Source organism: Schistocerca americana, chromosome 1, assembly GCF_021461395.2.
Source record: "Schistocerca americana isolate TAMUIC-IGC-003095 chromosome 1, iqSchAmer2.1, whole genome shotgun sequence".
Lineage (NCBI taxonomy): Eukaryota > Metazoa > Arthropoda > Insecta > Orthoptera > Acrididae > Schistocerca > Schistocerca americana.
In genome coordinates, this window is record NC_060119.1 from 418123922 (window position 1) to 418144233 (window position 20312).

General features: G+C 41.8%; 1 protein-coding gene across 1 annotated transcript in view; it reads left to right on the forward strand.

The window, feature by feature from the left end:
• Positions 1 to 5926: 5926 nt before the first annotated feature.
• LOC124555734 (melanization protease 1-like) overlaps positions 5927 to 20312 on the forward strand; it is a 55117-nt gene continuing 40731 nt past the window's right edge. The window contains exons 1-3 of the mRNA XM_047129799.1: positions 5927 to 5969; positions 19187 to 19326; positions 19408 to 19511. Of these exons, the coding sequence (XP_046985755.1) occupies positions 5927 to 5969; positions 19187 to 19326; positions 19408 to 19511 (287 nt within the window). The remainder of the gene's footprint in view (positions 5970 to 19186; positions 19327 to 19407; positions 19512 to 20312) is intronic.

Sequence of the window (20312 nt, forward strand, 5' to 3'; positions counted from 1 at the left end):
CTGTTTGGTGGGTAGCGGACTTGCAAATCACGTAATGCTATTTTCTGCTAAGTAACTTTTCGCGGCATCTTGAACCTTCGAATGAAGTGAAAGCAACGGCGTATTAGAAATTTATATAATTTCAGTGTGTTAGTTCGTTGGCGTCAGTAATTAAAGCAGCAATTGCTCGTAAAGCGGAGTGCAGAGTCTTGGGTCAGAACGTGCTGGAAACAGTAGCGCGCGTTACCAGAGCTAACGACAGGCGTCAGTGCATGTGTAACAGTTTTCTCCGCGGCCGGCTATTCTAAGTAGTTTCCAGTAAACGCTTACGGGACAGGCTGTTCTCAATTGCTCTGCTACGCAGTCTCTGAATGCAGTGTTCATACGATGTGTATAAATGTTCTGATAAATCGATCATGAACGTATTTAACCACAATGGCAACGGATTAAGATCGTTACAGGCGACATAAAAAGACAGCAGGAGATTGTTCGCAATGATGACACATGCATTCATTTCGCTGTAAGTTCCTCCTGCCCTTATATTATTATACTGTAAATAATAGGTAAAAGTAATTTGTTCTTAAATACGTATCAGGATCAAGACGAAAGCGGGAAAATTGGCCGTGAAAAGACATGTTACTAGTCCCACGTTTAAACTAGCTTGTGCTCGCAGCCTGCAGTGGTACGTTACACCACTATGTTCCTGTACGTCAAAGTAAGACAGATTACATACAGTGAGATTTGGGAGACTCGCCAGGACTATTTATTTACATTTTTCCTATTAGAATTTAATAACTTTGCTTATTGATGTGCAAAGTCTTGCTTATGGCAGCTTCATTTCCTACTGTTATTGCTACGCGTTTCTTTTTTCACTTCAGTTTGTAACCGTGTGTGTTAAGATGCGAACGAATTATACATTCTAGTTCTAACATGCTGAACGTCTTCATGTATATTTAGATGTTGAAAGGGATTTCAAAAGATAGTGGTTGAGTTCGTGTGAGAATGGGTGAATGCCGAAGACATATATTATAGTAGGCCTACGTTAGCATATGTTTACCTCTTAACTAATAGCACACAAATTATTGCAACCATGTTAAAATGTTAATTTTTATAACAATATAGATTGTATGTCAGTGCATCCTTGTCCACCAATATCTATGAAATTCTTTTAAGTTATTGTAGTAGTTTTGTGTGGTACTTCAAGAAAATATCTCAACAGGGCTGTAACGATACTTTTGCGTAGGTTTCCGTAATTTTCTCAAGTCTTGGTCGACACGAGCTACTTTGCCTGCCCATCTTACGTTTGTACCATGTACAAGAGATCTGTCCAGAAACTACGTAGTTTACATTTCTGTCTCCGAAACTACTGAGCCAAGCACCTAGAGTAACATCAACATTGTTAATTCTCTGGAAGCAAAAGGATGATTGAGATCTTTCTTTTTTTTTTGTCGCTTAATGCTTGTTGAAATTGTTGCACATGCAGTTATAATTTGGTATACAAATAACTGCATCATTGACACCTATAGAGGTAGCGGAATGGTTAGCACACTGGACTCGCATTCGGGGAAAAAGATGATTCAAACCCGCGAGCGGCCATCCGGATTTAGGTTTTCCGTGATTTCCTTAAATGGCTTCAGGCAAATACCAGGAGGGTTTCTTCCACATCCTTGTCTAATCCGATGGGACCGATGACCGCGCCGTTTGGTCCTCAAACCAACCAGCCACCTAGAATCAGAAACGAAATTCGGCTTCCTGTTAGTGTTTGTAAACAATACTGCAATCACAAGAAATCCGGAAAAGACTGAAGACGATTATCATACGGAGGGCGATACTGATAGCCGACAATCGCACGAAAGGTGAAATATACTGTGGGAAGTAGTTTTATTATATAAAAATACGGGGAGGCGTGCACAAACAACAACAAATGACTGATGAAATAAAAGCAGTAACCAATAGGGACACCATTCCGTGATTTTCCTAAATCGCTTCAGGCAAATGCCGGGAGGGTTCCTTTGACAGGATGCGCCCGTTTTTCCTCTCCATCCTTCCCTAATCCGAGTTTTCGCTCCGTCTCTAATGACCTCGTTGTCGACAGGACGTTAAACACTAATCTCCTCCTCCCCCTCCATATCATTGACCTAAGAGGGAATATAGAGGAAAGCAAAGCAGACATTATGATTTCACCGCTGAGACAGGAGAAAGAAACATCAGACAGAATACGAAAAATTCATACGAAATGAAAATAGGACAGCAGTGAACTACATTATCTGACACACCTTTCATTCTTTTTTCACGTTACAAATTTAACGTTTTGAACGTTATTGCTTCAATCAAATTCCAACGCTTATGGTACAGACGTAAAATCTTTAAATAAAGATTCAAATCTATAGAATATAAATTAATTATTCTGCAGCAGCATACACACAAAAAATATAGTCACCTAGCCTCACAGAGTAAAGGCACACCGGCAACGCTCAGCAGTGTCCGACGCGCGACTTGAGCTCGGTTCTTCTCCCTTGACGTTTCATTACCCGAAATATTTTGCTTCTCGTTTTCCGTTCGGAGCTGTGACATTTTTAATGTTTACAGCCCCGCGTACCCTTCCGTCTTTCGCTCTTATATCCGGGATGTGAGTCTCTTTCAAAGGAGTCACGTCATCTTATTGCCCGCTGACAAGAACAGTTCGAAATAACGCTAACCTTGAAAAAGTAGCAGCAGTGGTAACATAAGTTATTGGATGGATAAACATATTTAAAAGTGTAACATTTAGTTAGGACTAGCCCATGTATTGTCTGATAGTGCAGCTGAACGCATTCATCGTAAATTTCCTGGCTTTGAGAGCCAAAATAAAATGACCTTTTTTCTCTTAAAGCATGACACGCGTGACACAGGTCCTGCTGGGCAGACACGGGCTTTCACCCGCCAGAGATCCTGATTGTGTTGAAAGACTGATAAATGGTGCTACAGAAGAATGCTGAAGATTAGATGGGTAGATCACACAACTAATGAGAAGATATTGAATAGAATTGGGGAGAAGAGGAGTTTGTGGCACAACTTGACAAGAGCAAGGGACCGGTTGGTAGGACATGTTCTGAGGCATCAAGGGATCACAAATTTAGCATTGGAGGGCAGGCAGCGTGGAGGGTAAAAATCGTAGAGGGAGACCAAGAGATGAATTCACTAAGCAGATTCAGAAGGATGTAGGTTGCAGTAAGTACCGGGAGATGAAGAAGCTTGCACAGGGTAGAGTAGCATGGAGAGCTGCATCAAATCAGCCTCAGGACTGAAGACCACAACAACAACAACATTAACCTTATTATGCTTGAAATGCTTATTTATCCAGCAGACGAGATAATCTGCTGGGGCTATGTACCTTTGAAAGCAAGTTAATTGATACATACACTCATGTTCAGAAAAAAACAGATCTCCTTGAGCGACTGGAGATGGGACGTTCACATTCTGAGGATATGTAGATTAGTGTGCGCTGCAGAAATAATTAGCATTTCAGTCATTTCGGTTCAGAATGTGTCCTATTGAACAGGGTCCGCCATGGGCCCTGATATCGTCTTCCATGCGTGATGGCATCGAGGTGTATAAAGTGCAAATGGCGTTCTGTGGCACAGCCGTCCATGCTGCATACACTGATTCTGTGGTGGTTGGCACGGGGTCAAAGTGTTGGACCCGTCATGTCGCCATATCTCTCACATTTTCGATTGGCGGCAAGTCTTTCGATATGGCGAGCCAGGTTGCAGGATGCCATTCACGTAGGTCATGCTGCCCTATACACACACCAACTGTGATTTTTGGTTGTACCCAATAGCACCCCACACCATAAGGCCTTGAGTTGGCACTGTATATTTAGTGCAAATACAGTCACTGTGATGCCTCTCCCTCTGTCTGCTGCGAACCAAAATGCGGCTATCAGTTTCACACAAACAGAACCTGGATTCATCGGAAAACATTATCTGATTCCATTTCTATCCCCAGTGACGTCTTTCCATACACCATTGCCCTGTAGCATGTTTCTGCACATTCGTCGAAGGTAGGAGGAGAAGCGGACGACGCGCACGTAACAGAAGCCGTAACAAACGACGACGGTCTGTCACCCCTGATAGCGTGCTCAAGTCAGACTGGTCCAGTACCTTCGGTTTAGAGCGACAACGAGAGCCGCAGGCACATTTTACTGGTAGGTGGTGTTGCGCAGCAATATCGATGTTGTCCTTGAACCAGCGGCCCGACATGTTTCATATGCTAATCATTTCTGCGGACCATACCCTAATGTACGCTGAAGCGCAAAAGAAACTGATATCGGTATGCGTATTCAACTACAGAGATAAGTAAACAGGCAGAATATGGAGCTGCTATCCACAACTAGTGTGTTGCGCAGTCCTTAGATTGGTCACTGCTGCTACAATGGCAGGTTATCGAGTATAAGTGACTGTGAACGTGGTGTTTTTGTCGACACACGAGCGATGGAACAAAGCATCTCCGAGGAAGTGGGGATTTACCCGTACGACCATTTAACGAGTGTGCCGTGAATCACAGGAATCCGGTAAAACATCAAATCTTCGACATGGCTGCGGCAGGGAAAAGATGCTGCAAGAACGGGACCAACGACGACTGAAGAGAATCGTTCAACGAGACAAAAGTGCAACCCTTCCGCAAATTTTTGCAGATTTCAATGCTTGTCCATCAACAAGTGTCAGCTAGCGAACCATTCAGCGAAACGTCGTCGATATAGGCTTTCGGAGCCGGAGGCCCGCTAGTGTAACCTTGATGACCGCACACACAAAGTTTAACGCCTCGCCTGGGCCCGTGAACTCCGTCATGGGCTGTTGATGACTGGAAACATGTTACCTGGTCGGACGAGTCTCGTTTCAAATAATATCGAACGGATGCACATGTACTGGTATGGAGACAACCTCGTGAATCTATGGACCCTGAATGTCAGCAGGGACTGTTCAGGCTGGTGGAGGCTCTGTAGTGGTGTGGGCGTGTGCAGTTGGAGTGATATGGGACCCCTGATACGTCTAGATACGACTCTGGCAGGTGACATGTGTGTAAGCGTTCTGTCCTATTAACTGCATCCACTCATATCCGTTATGCATTACGACGGACAATTCCAGCAGGACCCCACGCCTCCAGAATTGCTACAGAGCGGTTCCAGGAATACTCTTCTGAGTTTAAACTCTTCCGCTGGCGGCCAAACTCCCCAGACATGAACATTATTGATCATGGCTGGGATGCTTTCCAACGGGCTGTTCACAAGAGATCTCCTCCCCATCGTACTCTTACGGATTCCTGGTATCATTTCCCTCCAGCACTACTTCAGACATTACTAGAGTCCATGCCACGTCGTGTTGCGACACTTCTGCTTACACGATATTAGGCAGGTGTACCAGTTTCATTTGGCTCTTCAGTGTACATGTCCAGTGAATATTAACGTCCTATTTGAAGTCGTTCACGGCGTTCTCTTCTGGTGAACTTGAGTGTATTTCACACTTACATGGCAGGCTAGCATCAGGGCGGCTGAAGCGTCTTTGTACGGAAATTAGTGAAACTTCGGCGCAAAATGCAGTGGGGTTTCGTGGAAAATGTGTCAGTGGTAAGTCTGCTAAAGTAGTTTGGAAACGCGTCGGATCTAACTTATCACAATAGCTATCGTTAGGTAGGAAACACACATATAGTAGAATTCTTGTCCCTCTTCTAACTGTGTCATTTACAACTACAGTAACCTGAAGTTTTTGTAGAGAACAAGGTGATAGTTTCTCCTTTATCGTGGATCCATGTATAGCTGAATCAAATTCTGCGTGACACAATGTTATTATGTTATACAGGTATATAGTGTAAGTGCCCAAAATATGTAAGAAAAGCACCAGCTATTGTGCTGAAGCTGAGATCTGTGAATGACTCCTCATTCTGCTCCCCTCTTGCACCACAGCACACGATGGCCACAACACAGACTAAAGGAACTGCAAGCGGTGGCAAAGGTAAATCAGAGTCATACAAGCTATTATTTTAAAAATTTCACGCTGCTCTGTATACGCAAAGCACAGTCGAGATAAAAAGCAGTGAGTTTTGCTGTTACCTCGATAAACATTAGCAAGTAGTTACTGCAGAACACAGAAGCAGCTAGCATAAATTCAAGAGTTACAGAAAAATCTTGGCTAGAACAAACGATTTAACAAGCCAAACTAACTGATTCTTACTCGAAAAGTTAATGATTATATTTTATACACTGTGTGGAAATATTCATAGGATATTGTTTACAAACATAACGTAATTTCATGATACTGATACTTACACTAGCGAAAAGCGAAACGTGTCTGATGGAAATTACAATGAGATGACAAAAGTCGTGGTATAGTGATATGCACATATTCAGATGGCGGTAGTATCGCATACACAAGCTATAAAAGAGCAGTGTATTGGCGAAGCTGTGATTTCTACTCAAGCGATTTATATGAAATAGTTTCCGACATGATAATGGCGCGGCGGGCATTAACAGACTCTGAACACGGAATAGCAGTTGGAGCTAGACGCATGGGACATTCCATTTCGGAAATCGTTGGGAAGTCAATATGCCGCGAACCACAGTGTCCGTGTGCCAAGAATACCAAATTTCAGGCATTACCTCTCACTATGGACAGCGCAGTGGTCGAAGGCCTTCACTTAACAACCGAGAGCAGCAGCGTTTGTGTAGAATTATCAGTGCTAATAGACGAGCAGCATTCCGTAAAATAACTGCAGGAATCAATGTGGGACGTACGACGAACGTATCCGTTAGTACAGTGTGCCGAAATTGGGTGTTAATGGGCTCTGGCAGTAGACAACCGACGCGAGTGCCTTTGCTAACACCGCAGGGCCTCTTGTGGGCTCCTGACCATATCGGATGAACCGTAGACGACGGAAAAACCGTAGCGTGGTTAGATGAGACCGTCAAGACGGTATGAACTGACCGTAGGGTTCGAGTGCGACGCAGACCCCATGAAGCCACGGAATCAACTTGTGAATAAGGCACTTTGCAAGATGGTAGTGCGTCTATTACGCACTATGTTTACATTGAATGGACTGTGTCCTTTGGTCCAACTGAATCATTCATTGACCGTAAATGTTTATGTTCGGCTACTCAGAGACCATTTGGAGCCACTCATGGACTTCACGTTTCCAAACAACAATGTCTTGTCAGCGACCCATAATTGTTCCCAGTTTGTTTGAAGAACATTCTGGACAGTTAGAGCGAGTGATTTGGCCACCCTGATCACTGGACGTGAATCCCATCGAACATTTATGGGACATAATTAAGAGGTCAGCTCATGCATAAAATCCTCCACTGGCGATGCAGTCCCTATGATACCACGGACCCAAGTTGTCAATAAGACACTTATTGAGTACTACACCGGAATAGTATAGTGGCAGCAAGGGTAAAATTTTCTGCAGGGGACTAGGAGTAAATGTTGTTGTGATTGTTTTTGCGGTCTTCAGTCCAAAGACTGGTTTGATACAGCTGTCCATGCTGCTCTATCCTGTGCAGGCCTCTACATCTCAGAGTAATTACTGCAATCTACATCATTCCTAATCTGTTTACTGTACTCATCTCTTGGTCTCCCTCTGTGATTATTACCCTCCCCCCTCCCCACGCATCCCTCCAGTACTAAATTGGTGATCCCTTGATGTGTCAGATAGTGTCCTACCAACTAATCCCTTCTTCTAGTCAGGTTCTGCCCCAAATTTCTTTTCTCCCGTATTCTGTTCATTACCTCCTCATTAGTTACATGATAACCCATCTAATCTTTAGCATTTCTCTGTAGCAACCACATTTCGAAAGCTTCTACTCTCTTTTCATCTAAATTGTTCATTGTCATAGATGGCTACACCCCTTGTGTCTCACTTTCTAATCTAACTCTCTAAAACTCATGTGACTGAATTTGACTACATTTCATTATCTTCGTTTTGATTTTGTTGATGTTTATCTTATATCCTCCTTTCAAGACACTTTAAGATTTCTGCCTGCCCAAGCATCAAAGGCTGCTTCTAAATATAGATATCTAAAGAAGAAACTGCTAAGTACAGATATGGCCATTCAGTTTAATAAGGAATGTGATAAAAGTGGGCTGGTCCCTAATTATGTGAAAGCCTACATTAATTTCGCAAATTGTAAAAAAGATCCCAAGTTTTTTAGACATGTAGTTAAAAATCTAATTTATGATCATATTAAAAAGCCTTACGCTAAAAAAGATATTCTCAATGAAGAGGTATGTTAACTCTAATTAGAGCTCACAAATATCTTCCATATTAATTATAATTTTAATGCTGACGATTTCTGGATGCAGATTATTGAACACTTAGAAATTTGTAAACAAGGTATATTGCGTAAGCACGAAAAGAAACTTACTAAACTTTTTCTCTGTATCCTGCTGCAAATGTTCTCAGAGCACTTTTGAGAAAATCAGCCATGTATTTTACAAAAGAATTTTAAGTAAAACTAACATTACTTTTACACAGAATGAAACTGCCTTACTCGTAAAAGGCCTAAAGTACAATGTCATGCCCAACTTAGCAGACAAAAATGTAGTAGTAAATATGCATGTCGACCTAAAAACTGGTCTTGATTGTATAAAAATGGATAATTCATGTCAGCGCTAGGCATTCTCTCCTATTACAGATATGTAGATGATATTCTAGTCATCTACAAAGGAGCTGTTGACGGCATCGACCGTATTTTCAATCTCTTCAATGAACTTCACGAGAAAATATCCTTCACCAGCGAACCTAAAAACGAGGCCTATCACTTGAATTTTCTTGATTTGACGCTTACAGAGGAAGAAAATAAAATCACATTTAATGTTTTTCGTAAATGAACGTGTACCGATCACATCGTACCTGCATCATCTGTGCACCCACAATTTCATAACAACGCTGTCTTTCACTCTTCTATTCACAGAGCTTCTTCTAATCCACTTTCGAAAGAAAAATTCGTGGAAAGAAATAATATAATTATAATGATAGCAGTTAGTGACGAGTACGAACCTACCATACTGGATAACATCCTTAAAAAGAAAACTGTAAAAAGAGTTACTATACTCGGCATCTCTATCATTGAGTCCAGCCTAAAGAAGAATTTTTTTCTATTCCTTTCTTTGGGCCCATCTCCTATCAGATCCAACTCGTTCTTCGAAATAAATACAACTGCAACGTCGCCTTTTCAACCAATAATAGCATGAAAAAAATTTTGTTCATAATTTAAAATCGACCCATTCCCCTTTGAAAAATTCTGGTGTCTGTAAGATTCTTTGCGAAACCTGCTCTTCTTACTACACAGGACAAACAGGGCGTGCCTTTACAGTCAGATATAAAAACATGTTTTAAGGAAAAATGGTACTAATACCCAAAATTCGTCTTTTGCTGAGTACCTTCTAATTACAGGTCACGCGCCTAAAGCTGTTCACGATATCAACAATTTGCACACTGAGAAGGAAGGGTGTAGATCAGATGTTTTTGAAGAATTAGAAAACTTTAAACATCTTTCTCGAAATGGTAGCTTCATTCTTAATGAGCAGTTACGATTACGTAATAAAAGCTTCTTCAACGGTGTTTTTTGATATTTGATTTCGTATTCCCTCGTGCTTTTACCGAAATATTTCTTCTATCTAAGTCGAATCATAACTGTTTCTTCACTAACTGCTGTATATTAACTACGTTTCGTGTTATACCGTTCTTCCGTTCGCTGAGTTATTCAGCTCCTTTGTAACTCCGTAACGGCATTTGCGGGCCTTTAAACTGTACTTCTAAGCTCTTATGTAGACAAATTGTCACCATGTCTGCTGCTGTCAGATAAAATATTGCCTGTTGCTTCATGTATTACACATTTCACCTGTCTATATTTGGAATGTTAAGGAACCGGTTTGTATTTGCAGCTTCTAGATGGCACTTTTGGTATAACTCTCACCTGTCCGCAACTACTAACGCGGGCGCCTTAGTCTGATGCTACCGCAGCTCGACATGTGGTGCAGCCCTTACTGGCCTGCCTCTGTGTGTTCTGTTTTATTATTCTGTGACTACAGCGTTATCGCTTCATAATGATTTTATACCTGACATGCCAGTTTTAAATGTTATAATTCTGATGAAGGCACTCTTAGAAGTGGCCGAAACCTAGGCCAAAAAGACTTCTTTTTTGCGTCCGAGGGCTGCAATTGTTTTAATTTTACCTTGTAACGGTCGCTGACAACGCAGCCATGTTTAAAGCTAAAAAAAAAACTGTCCATTCCATTCAACTGCTCTTCCAAGTCCTTTGCTGTCTCTGACAGAATTCCAATGTCATCGGAAAACCTCGAAGTTTTTATTTTTGTCTCTGGACTTTAATTCGTAATAAAAACATTCTTTTCTTTCCTTTATTGTTTGCTCAATACACAGATTGAATAATTTCGGGGTTAGGCTACAGCACTTTTTCACTCCCTTCTCAACCACTGCTTCCGTTTCATGCCCCTCGCCTCTAGTAACTGCCATCTGGTTTTTATAAAACTTCTAAATAGTCTTTCACTCCGTGTAATTTACCCCTGCCGCCTTTAGAATTTGAAAGAAAGTATTCTAGTCAACATTGTCAAAAGCGTTCTCTAAATCTACAAATGCTATACACTTAGATTTGCTCTTCCTTAACCTGTCTTCTGTGGGAAGTAGTAATCACTATTGCCTTGCTTGTTCCTACACTTCTCTGGAATCAAAACTGATCTTCCCCGAGGTCAGCTCTTACCAATTTTTTCCATTCTTCCGTGTAAAATTTGTGTTAGTAATTTGCAACCGTCAGTTATTAAACTGATAGTTCCGTAATTTTCACACCTGTCAGCACAAGCTTTCTTTGGAATGGGAATTATTATATTCTTCTTGAAGTATGAGGGTATTTCGCCTGTCTCTTACATCTTTCTAACGAGATGGAAGAGTTTTGTCATGGCTGGCTGTCCCAAGGCTATCAGTAATTTTAAAAGAACGTTATCTATTACCACTGACTTGTTTCGACTTACGTCTTTCAGCGCCCTGTCAGATTCTTCAAGCAGTATCGTATCTCCTATCTTATCTTCATCTACGTCTTCTTTTATTTCCATAATACTGCCCCAAGTACATCTCCCTTGTATAGGCTCTCTATGTACTCCCTCCACCTTTCTGATTTACCTTCTTTGCTTAGGACTGGTTTACCATCTGAGTTCTTTTCTCCAAAGGTCTCATTAATCTTCCTGTAGATGGTATCTATCTTTCCGTTATTGATATATGCGTCTAAATCCTTACATTTATCTTCTTTCCTTTTTATTCATATTATTCTTATCATCAATCTCATTTCTTAGACGTCTGCATTCCCTTTCTCCTGCTTCATTGACTACATTTTTGTATTTCCTCCTTTCATCAGTAAAATTCAATATCTATTTTGTTACCTAGAGATTTATACTAGTCTTCGTCTTTTTACCTACTTGATCTTCTGCTGCCTTCACTATTTCGTCTCTCAAAGTCACCCATTCTTCTCCTACCGTATTAGTTTTCCCCGTTCTTCTCAATAGTTCCCTAATGATCCCACTGATGCTCTCCTTAAATACCTAGAATTTTGTAGTTTCTTCAATTTTAATCTAGTTCCCCTAACCAATAAATTTTGGTCAGAGTCCACATCTACTCCTGTAAATATCATGCAACTTAAAATATGGTTCCTGAATCTCTGTCTTATCATTATGAAATCAGTCTGAAAACTTCCGGTGTCTCCAGGTCTCTTCCACGTGTACAATCTTCTTTCATGATTCTTAAACCAAGTATTAGCTATGGTTAAATTATAATCTGATCAAAATTCTACCAGGCTGCTTCCTCTTTCGTTCTTTTCCCCCAGTCGATGTTCACCTACTATGACTATTGAATTTTCGTCTCCTTTAACTATCTTAATAATTTCTTTTATCTCATCATACATTTCTTCAATCTCTTCGTCTGTAGAGCTAGTTGCCAATAAACTTGTACTACTGTGGTGATTGTGTGCTTCGTGTCCACCTTGGCTACAATAATGTGCTCACTATGCTGTTCATAGGAGCTTATCCGCCTTCTTATTCGTTTACTCATTATTAAACCTACTAATGCATTAAGTCTATTTGATTTTCTATTTATACTCCTGTATTCATCTGACGATAAGTCCTGTTCCTTTTGCCACTGAACTTAACTCCCACTATATCTAGCGTTAACCTGTCCATTTCATATTTTAAATTTAATAACCTACCCGCCCTATTAAGGGATCTGACATTCCACACTCTCGATTCATGGAACGCCAGTTTAGTTTTCTCTGATCACAATATCCTCCTCAGCAGTCCCCGCTTGGAGATCCAAATGGAGAACTATTTTACTTCCAGAACATTTTACCCAAGAGGATACCATCACTTAATTGTACAGTAGAGCTGCATGCCCTCGGGAAAAATTATGGATGTAGTTTCCCCTTTCTTTCAGCCATTGCAGTACCACCACAGCAAGGCCGTTTTGGTTGATGTTACAAGGCCAGATAAGTCAATCATCAAGGCCGTTTCCCCTGCTACTACTGAAAAGACTACTGTCCCTCTTAAGGAATCTCACGTTTGTTACCCCTCCGCTGTGACTGAACATACGGTACAGATATCTACATTGCTGAGACACCCAGCCCCTTCTCACCAACAGCAAGGCTGGCTGGTTCAAATGGCTCTGAGCACTATGGGACTCAACTGCTGTGGTCATAAGTCCCCTAGAACTTAGAACTACTTAAACCTAACTAACCTAAGGACAGCACACAACACCCAGCCATCACGAGGCAGAGAAAATCCCTGACCCCGCCGGGAATCGAACCCGGGAACCCGGGCGTGGGAAGCGAGAACGCTACCGCACGACCACGAGATGCGGGCCAACAGCAAGGTCCATGGTTTATGGGGTGGGGGTGTGGGGTGTGAGTAAATATTGTGAGTACATATAGTGATTATATGTAATGACGATGGTACGGAAGGTTTTGTGAGGGACAGCAGAATCACACGACGTGGTTCCCCACTTGCTACATACACATTCCCATAAAACTAATAATGTGAAGTCGCATCGTTCGTAGTCGTATCCAACTAAACGGCGCCTAGAGCATACTTAGTGTCTCTAAAATGATGCCGCAGAAAGAATAAGTTCTTCTAGAGAAAACCGGAATTGGTAGTTGAGTGTGGTCTCGAAAAGAAAGGCTGATGAACACACAGCAGATAAAGCCGGAACACAAACAGCACTTTGTACTTGCAAGGTTACAGTTGACAAAGCGTTAAATTATTCTTATTTGTCTGAAGTAGCAGTAACGTAGTATTAACTTGTAAATATCTGCTGACAAACTGTAAGGCTGTGCTAGAAGCATTCGCAGGCTTCCCGTTTGAAGTGTTTTCTACTCAAAAATACATTACACCTACAATGGAAGTGGTTCGTTTGCCAAAGCGCTGTAAATTTTTTGTCCAAAGTGATTTTACAGAGTGTGGTGTGCGTACTGTAAGACCTTCGGTACACACACCATCCGATTATTTGACTTGTCGCTCTAACGAAGTAGGCGAGTGTCAGCAATATGTCTCGTGGTCTTATTGTGGCGTGTTTATCTTCTGCCGTTAGGTCAGACAATAGAAATGCCACTTGCACGCTTAGAGTAGCAGATTGACGGTGACCAACTTTAAACAGAACTTGATTAATTTTCGCACACATTTATTAAAATAATAAAAATCATAAACCTTACTTAACTTGATTCTGGAGGCTATTTACAATTGACAATCTGAAGTTCCTTTGGTCTTGGTACGTTAATCTTATTCTCACATATCTCTGATACTTGACAAAGTGTCTATACATTTATCTTTATGGCTATGTACAGGAATATAATAATCTTATTAGGCGCAGACTGAAACTTGACTATAGACTGGTACAGACAAATGCAGACTAATGCAGGCAAATGCAGACGAACTAATCGGAGGTTTGTACACTGCGCGAGTGTGATCCGCTAGGAGAAAAGGTTCTACGTTAGCAGCAATCTCATTGGCTGCGTGACATATTAATACACGGATCGGCGGAAGCAGAATTTGGTCCATCTCTAAGACAGCGCCATCTCGTAGTGCGGAGATGGACGAGCGCTGCGCCTGCACTGTTGTGCTTAGCGGGGCGCGCTCTAGTGGGAAAGTTGTGTACGCGCTGACTACGCGGAACTATGTACACAACACAGAGTTTCAGCGGTGATGGAGAAGGGTAAATGAATAGACTGGAGGTGATATAGCCTAGCCCGAAAATGTCCGAGTCATTTGCGAAAATCGTTCTAATATCACTGACAATGGAATACATGTACTGGTACTGTTGTTGCTACGATTTTGGAGTAGGCAACTTTTAGAAATGGTTGTATCGTCCTAAACAAGGAAAAAAGTCTAATTTAGTAAACAAGAGCTTCAAAATGCGAAGTTAGTTAAGGTGCACAATTATTACTTCTGACTGAAACTTAAAGCTAGTTCCAATATGGCTTTGTATTTTTTTAATTATACAAGATATTTTAATAAATCAATCAAAACTTTGTGACTGAACAGTGGAATTCTAATCTGTAATGTGTGCCTGTAATATGGCAGGACAAATTTTTTAAGTGTAGATCGATAAATAAGCCAACTGGAGCAGCAGGTAGTACTTCTTCCTCAAAACAGGCTTTCAGTGTTGCGCATGTAGCATCACTGACTTTGGCCACATCAAGCTAAAACGACTTTTTTGTGAATAACTTGATGATCGCCGATTTAATCCATTCGTCTGTATATTATAATGTGACTAAGGTGATTCTAAATTTTAAGTTTTGGAAAGGCTTACTGAAACAATTGCTCTTAATACGTTCAGAGGCAGCTCTGGACTTCACCAAGCCATCTGCTCGCGAGTTCTACTATCAACCTCAGACTCTAGTACGCTTGAGAAGATCAAAACTTCTAAGTAGAAAATGTCATGCAATGTGTTCTGCTTTCGGTGATAGATTATTTTTGCTTTATATGTTGTAGTATCTCACATGTCTGTCGCAGTATTTATAGTTTTGAAATTAGTTTTAATGGTTTCCTACATATCATTAAGAGGAAGAGGTATACTTGGAAAAGGCTGGCAAATCGGGGAATACTTCAGTGAGATTACATCATGGTCAGCTAGAGATTCCGAATTCAGATACTGGACTGTATGGCGTACCTAAGAGTAGATATAGACTCAGAACGCCATTAAGTAAAGATGAAGAATAGAATGAAGTTTAATAGGCTAGTCAGGAAGAATAAATTTGCATAGAAGTGGGATACAGAAGTACCAAGTAAATTGAGAGATACGGTTAAAGATCTCTGAGGCTATAGATACTGTGATAATGAATAGCTCGGTAGCCATTTCAGGTGAAGAGGAATGGGTATATATAAGAAGGAAAACCACAGAAGCAGGAAAGAAAACCATAGGTGCAAGGTACTGTGAAAAAGCTATACGTAACAGAAGAATTACGCCAATTGATGGACGAAATACGGAAGCACAAAAATGTTCAGGGAAATTCTGTAGTACAGAAATTCAAGTCAGGTAGGAATGAAATAAATAGAAGGTGCAGGGATATAAAAAAGTCAAAATAACTTTTGGTGAAATTAAAAGCAAGGGCGGTAACATTAAATGTGCAGTGGGAATTCCGCTGTTAAATGCATAGGAGAGAGCAGATACTTGGAAAGAGTGAAATGAAGTCCTCTATGAAGGGTGGGGCGGGGGGGACTTTCCTGACGATGTTATGTAGGGAGAAACAGAAGTCAACAGGGAAGAGATTGGTGATCCAGTATTAGCCAGAATTTAAAAGAGCTTGGACGACTTAAGATCAAATAAGGGTAAAATAATTGATAACATTCCATCCGATTTTGTAAAATCTTTGATGGAAGTAGAAAAAAAAACTATTCATGGTGGCGTGTAGAATGTATGAGACTCGCAACGTATCAGACTTTTTGAAAACCATCATCCACACAATTCCGAAGATAGGAAGAGCCGATAGGTGCGTGAATTGTCGCACAGTCAGGCAGCTTAACAGCGCATGCGTCCAAGATCCTTCAAGAATAATATACAGAAAAATGGAGGAGAAACTTGAGGATGTGTTAGATGACGATCAGTTTGGCTTTAGGAAAAGTAAAGGCACTAGAGAAACAATTCTGACGTTTAGTTTGATAACGGTAGCAAAGCTAAAGAAAAATCAAGACATGTTCTGAGGATTTCTCGACTTGGAAAAGAGTTCGACAATGTAAAAATGTTCATGATTTAGGAAATTCTGAGAAAAGTACGGATAGGCCACAGGGAAAGACAGGTTATATACAATACGTACAAGAACCAAGACGGAACAACAAGACTGGAAGACCAAGAACGAAGTGCTCGAATTAAAGAGCGTGTAGGATAGCGATTTAGTCATCCGCCTCTACTGTCAGGTCTCTATATCGAAGAAGCTTGGCAGAAACATAAGGAAGTTTCAAGAGTGGGATAAAAATTCAAGGTGAAAGGATAGCGATGAGATTCACTGATGACATTGGTATTCCCAGTGAAAGTGAAGAAGTAGAACAGGATGTACAGGATGTGTTGAATGGAATGAAGAGTTAGTGAGTACAGTACGTGGACTGAGAGTGAATCTAAGAGAGTCGAAAGTAAGGAGAATTAGCAGAAATGAAAACGGCCAGAAACTTATCAGAAATGGGAATTAAGAGGTAGACGAAGATAAGGATATCTGTTACCTAGACATCAAGATAACCCACAATGGACGGAGCACGGACATAAAAAAGCAGAGTAACACTGGCAAAGAGATCATTTCTCGTCAAGATGAGTTTACTAGTGTCGAACGTAAGCGTTAATTTGAGGAAGAAATATTTGGCAATGTACGTTTTGAGGACAGAATTGTATGGTAGTGGGACATGGACGGTGGGAAAACCGGAACAGAAGAGAATCGAAGCGTTTGAGATGTGGTGCTACAGAAGAACGTTGAAAATCAGATGGACTGATAAGTAATGAAGTTTTCTGCAGAAACGGCTAGGTAAGGAATGTATGGAAAACATTGACAAAAAGAAGGAACAAGGTGCTGTTAAGGTGTGACCGAATAACGTCTCATCGAATCTGTTTAAAGACTTATGACTCATATATATATATATATATATATATATATATATATATATATATATATATATGCTCATAATCTTGGTACCTGAGTGTTACCTTAAGCTGTCGTGGTAGTCGGAATGTCGCTTGTAGCTTAGATAAATAATGGAGAAATTTCGCAGTCAAGTTTTCGTTTTCTAATATGAAACTGCCCCACCATCAGAAGAATGTACTTATGCATGGTTAACTCATTGGAGAGATTTGATATTACTTGATGAGAAAACAATTCTGCTACTCGAGAGTAATTTCAGGTTCATTCAGAGTGTGGGTGACAGACAGTAATCTTTTTGCGGCCAAAAATAAGAGGAGAACGGTGTGAAACGATAGTCAATCTTCACATATGGAGATAGATTGTGACCGAGCAGTGTGTACCATCTTATGTTTATATGGAAACTCAGAACTTTCATGACAGTTTTATTTTGTGAACAATGTCGTAAGTTTTCAGAATGAGATTTTCACTCTGCAGCGGAGTGTGCGCTGATATGAAACTTCCTGGCAGATTAAAACTGTGTGCCGGACGGAGAATCGAACTCGGGACCTTTCCTTTCATGAGCAAGTGCTCTACCAACTGAGCTACCCAAGCACGACTCACGCGCCGTCCTCAGGGCTTTACTTCTGCCAGTACCTCGTCTCCTACCTTCCAAACTTTACAGAAGCTCTCCTGCGAACCTTGCAGAACTAGCACTCCTGAAAGAAAGGATATTGCGGAGACATGCCTTAGCCACAGCCTAGGGGATGTTTCCAGAATGAGATTTTCACTCTGCAGCGGAGTGTGCGCTGATACGAAACTTCCTGGCAGATTAAAACTGTGTGCCAGACCGCGACTCGAACTCGGGACCTTTGCCTTTCGCGGACAAGTGCTCTACCAACTGAGAAACCCAAGCTCGACTCACGCCCCGTCCTCACGGCTTTACTTCTGCCAGTACCTCACCTCCTACCTTCCAAACTTTACAGAAGCTCTCCTTGCAGAACTAGCACTCCTGAAAAGAAGGATATTGCAGAGTCATGGGGATAGCCACAGCCTAGGGGATGTTTCCAGAATGAGATTTTCACTCTCATTTGGTTCAAGTCTCGGTCCGGCACACAGTTTTAATCTGCTAGGAAGTTTCAATGTCGTAAGTTTTGTTCGATTCCCTTGAGACCTTTCCTGAAACATCAGGTTAGTCAGCATAAGAACCAGATTCGATATTTATCTCATAGTTGGAAAACATGTATCACCTCTTCTCTCCCTCACCCTCCCTCCCTCCCTCCCTCCCCTCCCTCTCTCTCTCTCTCTCTCTTTCTCTCTCTCTCTCTCTCGCTCTCTGTGTGTCCCTTCTCTCTCACTACGCACATTTCTACAGTTTGAAGATTGTGTCTATTTTTTTTTGAATGGGGCGCTGATACGAAACTTCCTGGCAGATTAAAACTGTGTGCCAGACCGCGACTCGAACTCGGGACCTTTGCCTTTCGCGGACAAGTGCTCTACCAACTGAGAAACCCAAGCTCGACTCACGCCCCGTCCTCACGGCTTTACTTCTGCCAGTACCTCACCTCCTACCTTCCAAACTTTACAGAAGCTCTCCTTGCAGAACTAGCACTCCTGAAAAGAAGGATATTGCAGAGTCATGGGGATAGCCACAGCCTAGGGGATGTTTCCAGAATGAGATTTTCACTCTCATTTGGTTCAAGTCTCGGTCCGGCACACAGTTTTAATCTGCTAGGAAGTTTCAATGTCGTAAGTTTTGTTCGATTCCCTTGAGACCTTTCCTGAAACATCAGGTTAGTCAGCATAAGAACCAGATTCGATATTTATCTCATAGTTGGAAAACATGTATCACCTCTTCTCTCCCTCACCCTCCCTCCCTCCCTCCCTCCCCTCCCTCTCTCTCTCTCTCTCTCTTTCTCTCTCTCTCTCTCTCGCTCTCTGTGTGTCCCTTCTCTCTCACTACGCACATTTCTACAGTTTGAAGATTGTGTCTATTTTTTTTTGAATGGGGCTACATGAAAATGATTCTATAAAGATGGACTCCTTATGGGAGCGGTGAAGCCACAGCGTGTCGTGTGTTCTCAGAGCAGTGCGAGTCGCCGTGTGTGCGAGTAGCGGAGTGTGGCTGGCTAGTGGAGCTGCTGCATCACGAAAGGCGCCCCGCAGACGTCGCCGAGTTGATGCGGGGCCTCGTCTGCGGCAGGAGGGATGGCCACTTGATCCACGTGTGCTGTGGGTCCCCACCGGGGCAGCTGCAGCTACACGCAGAACCAAAGCAGCACCCACAGCCAGAGCAACAGGCGCAGCCAGAGGAGCAGCCGCAGACAGACCAAGGACAGCAGCCAAAGCCAGCTGGGCCTGTCAGGCCACAGGACCCGCTGCAGCACCCCAACCTGCGGCTCCTGCCCATGTGAGTGGCGCCGTCTCTTTCCCATGTCTGCTCTTGCTTTCCTCCATACTAGCCAGTTATTATTGGATACAACACGAATCGTACCACCGTCGACCAAATTTCATGTTTTTCAGCCATACTTTCTGTGTGTTTTCATTTAATTGACTTACAGTGTCCGGTGGATCATTAGAGAAGTAGTGTACATACAATTTATTCTGCCTCTTACCACATTTACCATTGTTTCTGTGATAATACCTTCAGAATAGTGAAAAAGCCTTTAATACGATGAGTGGTTGTAATTAAACTCCCGCTATTTGAGCGACCCGCAATGAAAAACTAGTGTTCTTAGGACAATGAATCACCATGGGAACATTAGTAAGTACATGCGCAAGAGCAATCATGAATAAACCGTGGAAATTTCCATATGAGAGGGTAACATTTGTCAATTGCATATTATCTTAACGTTCCATGTCACAAACGTTGGCCGATGTGACGACCTTCTGCACCAAAAAGTGCCGGGAGTTACACTAGAGGTTCCATTTCACAATTTTTTTCAGCACTTTTCGAGCAGTCGATCGTGAAATGTTCAGCTGTTACGACACAGCTCGTGGACTGCTAGAATATCACAGTCCAGCATTCTCAGGCATGGCAACAGTAAATTCTTTAACCGTTTGTGGCGTTACTGGTCGTTGGCCTTTACCTGGAGCAATTCTCAAATTGCCAGTTAATTCGAACTTCCAAATCACATTCTTCAACACCGGCGACACTCACAAGAAGCAGGACCAGTGGTGCTGTTTTTGTAAAATAGTCTTATAAGTAAAG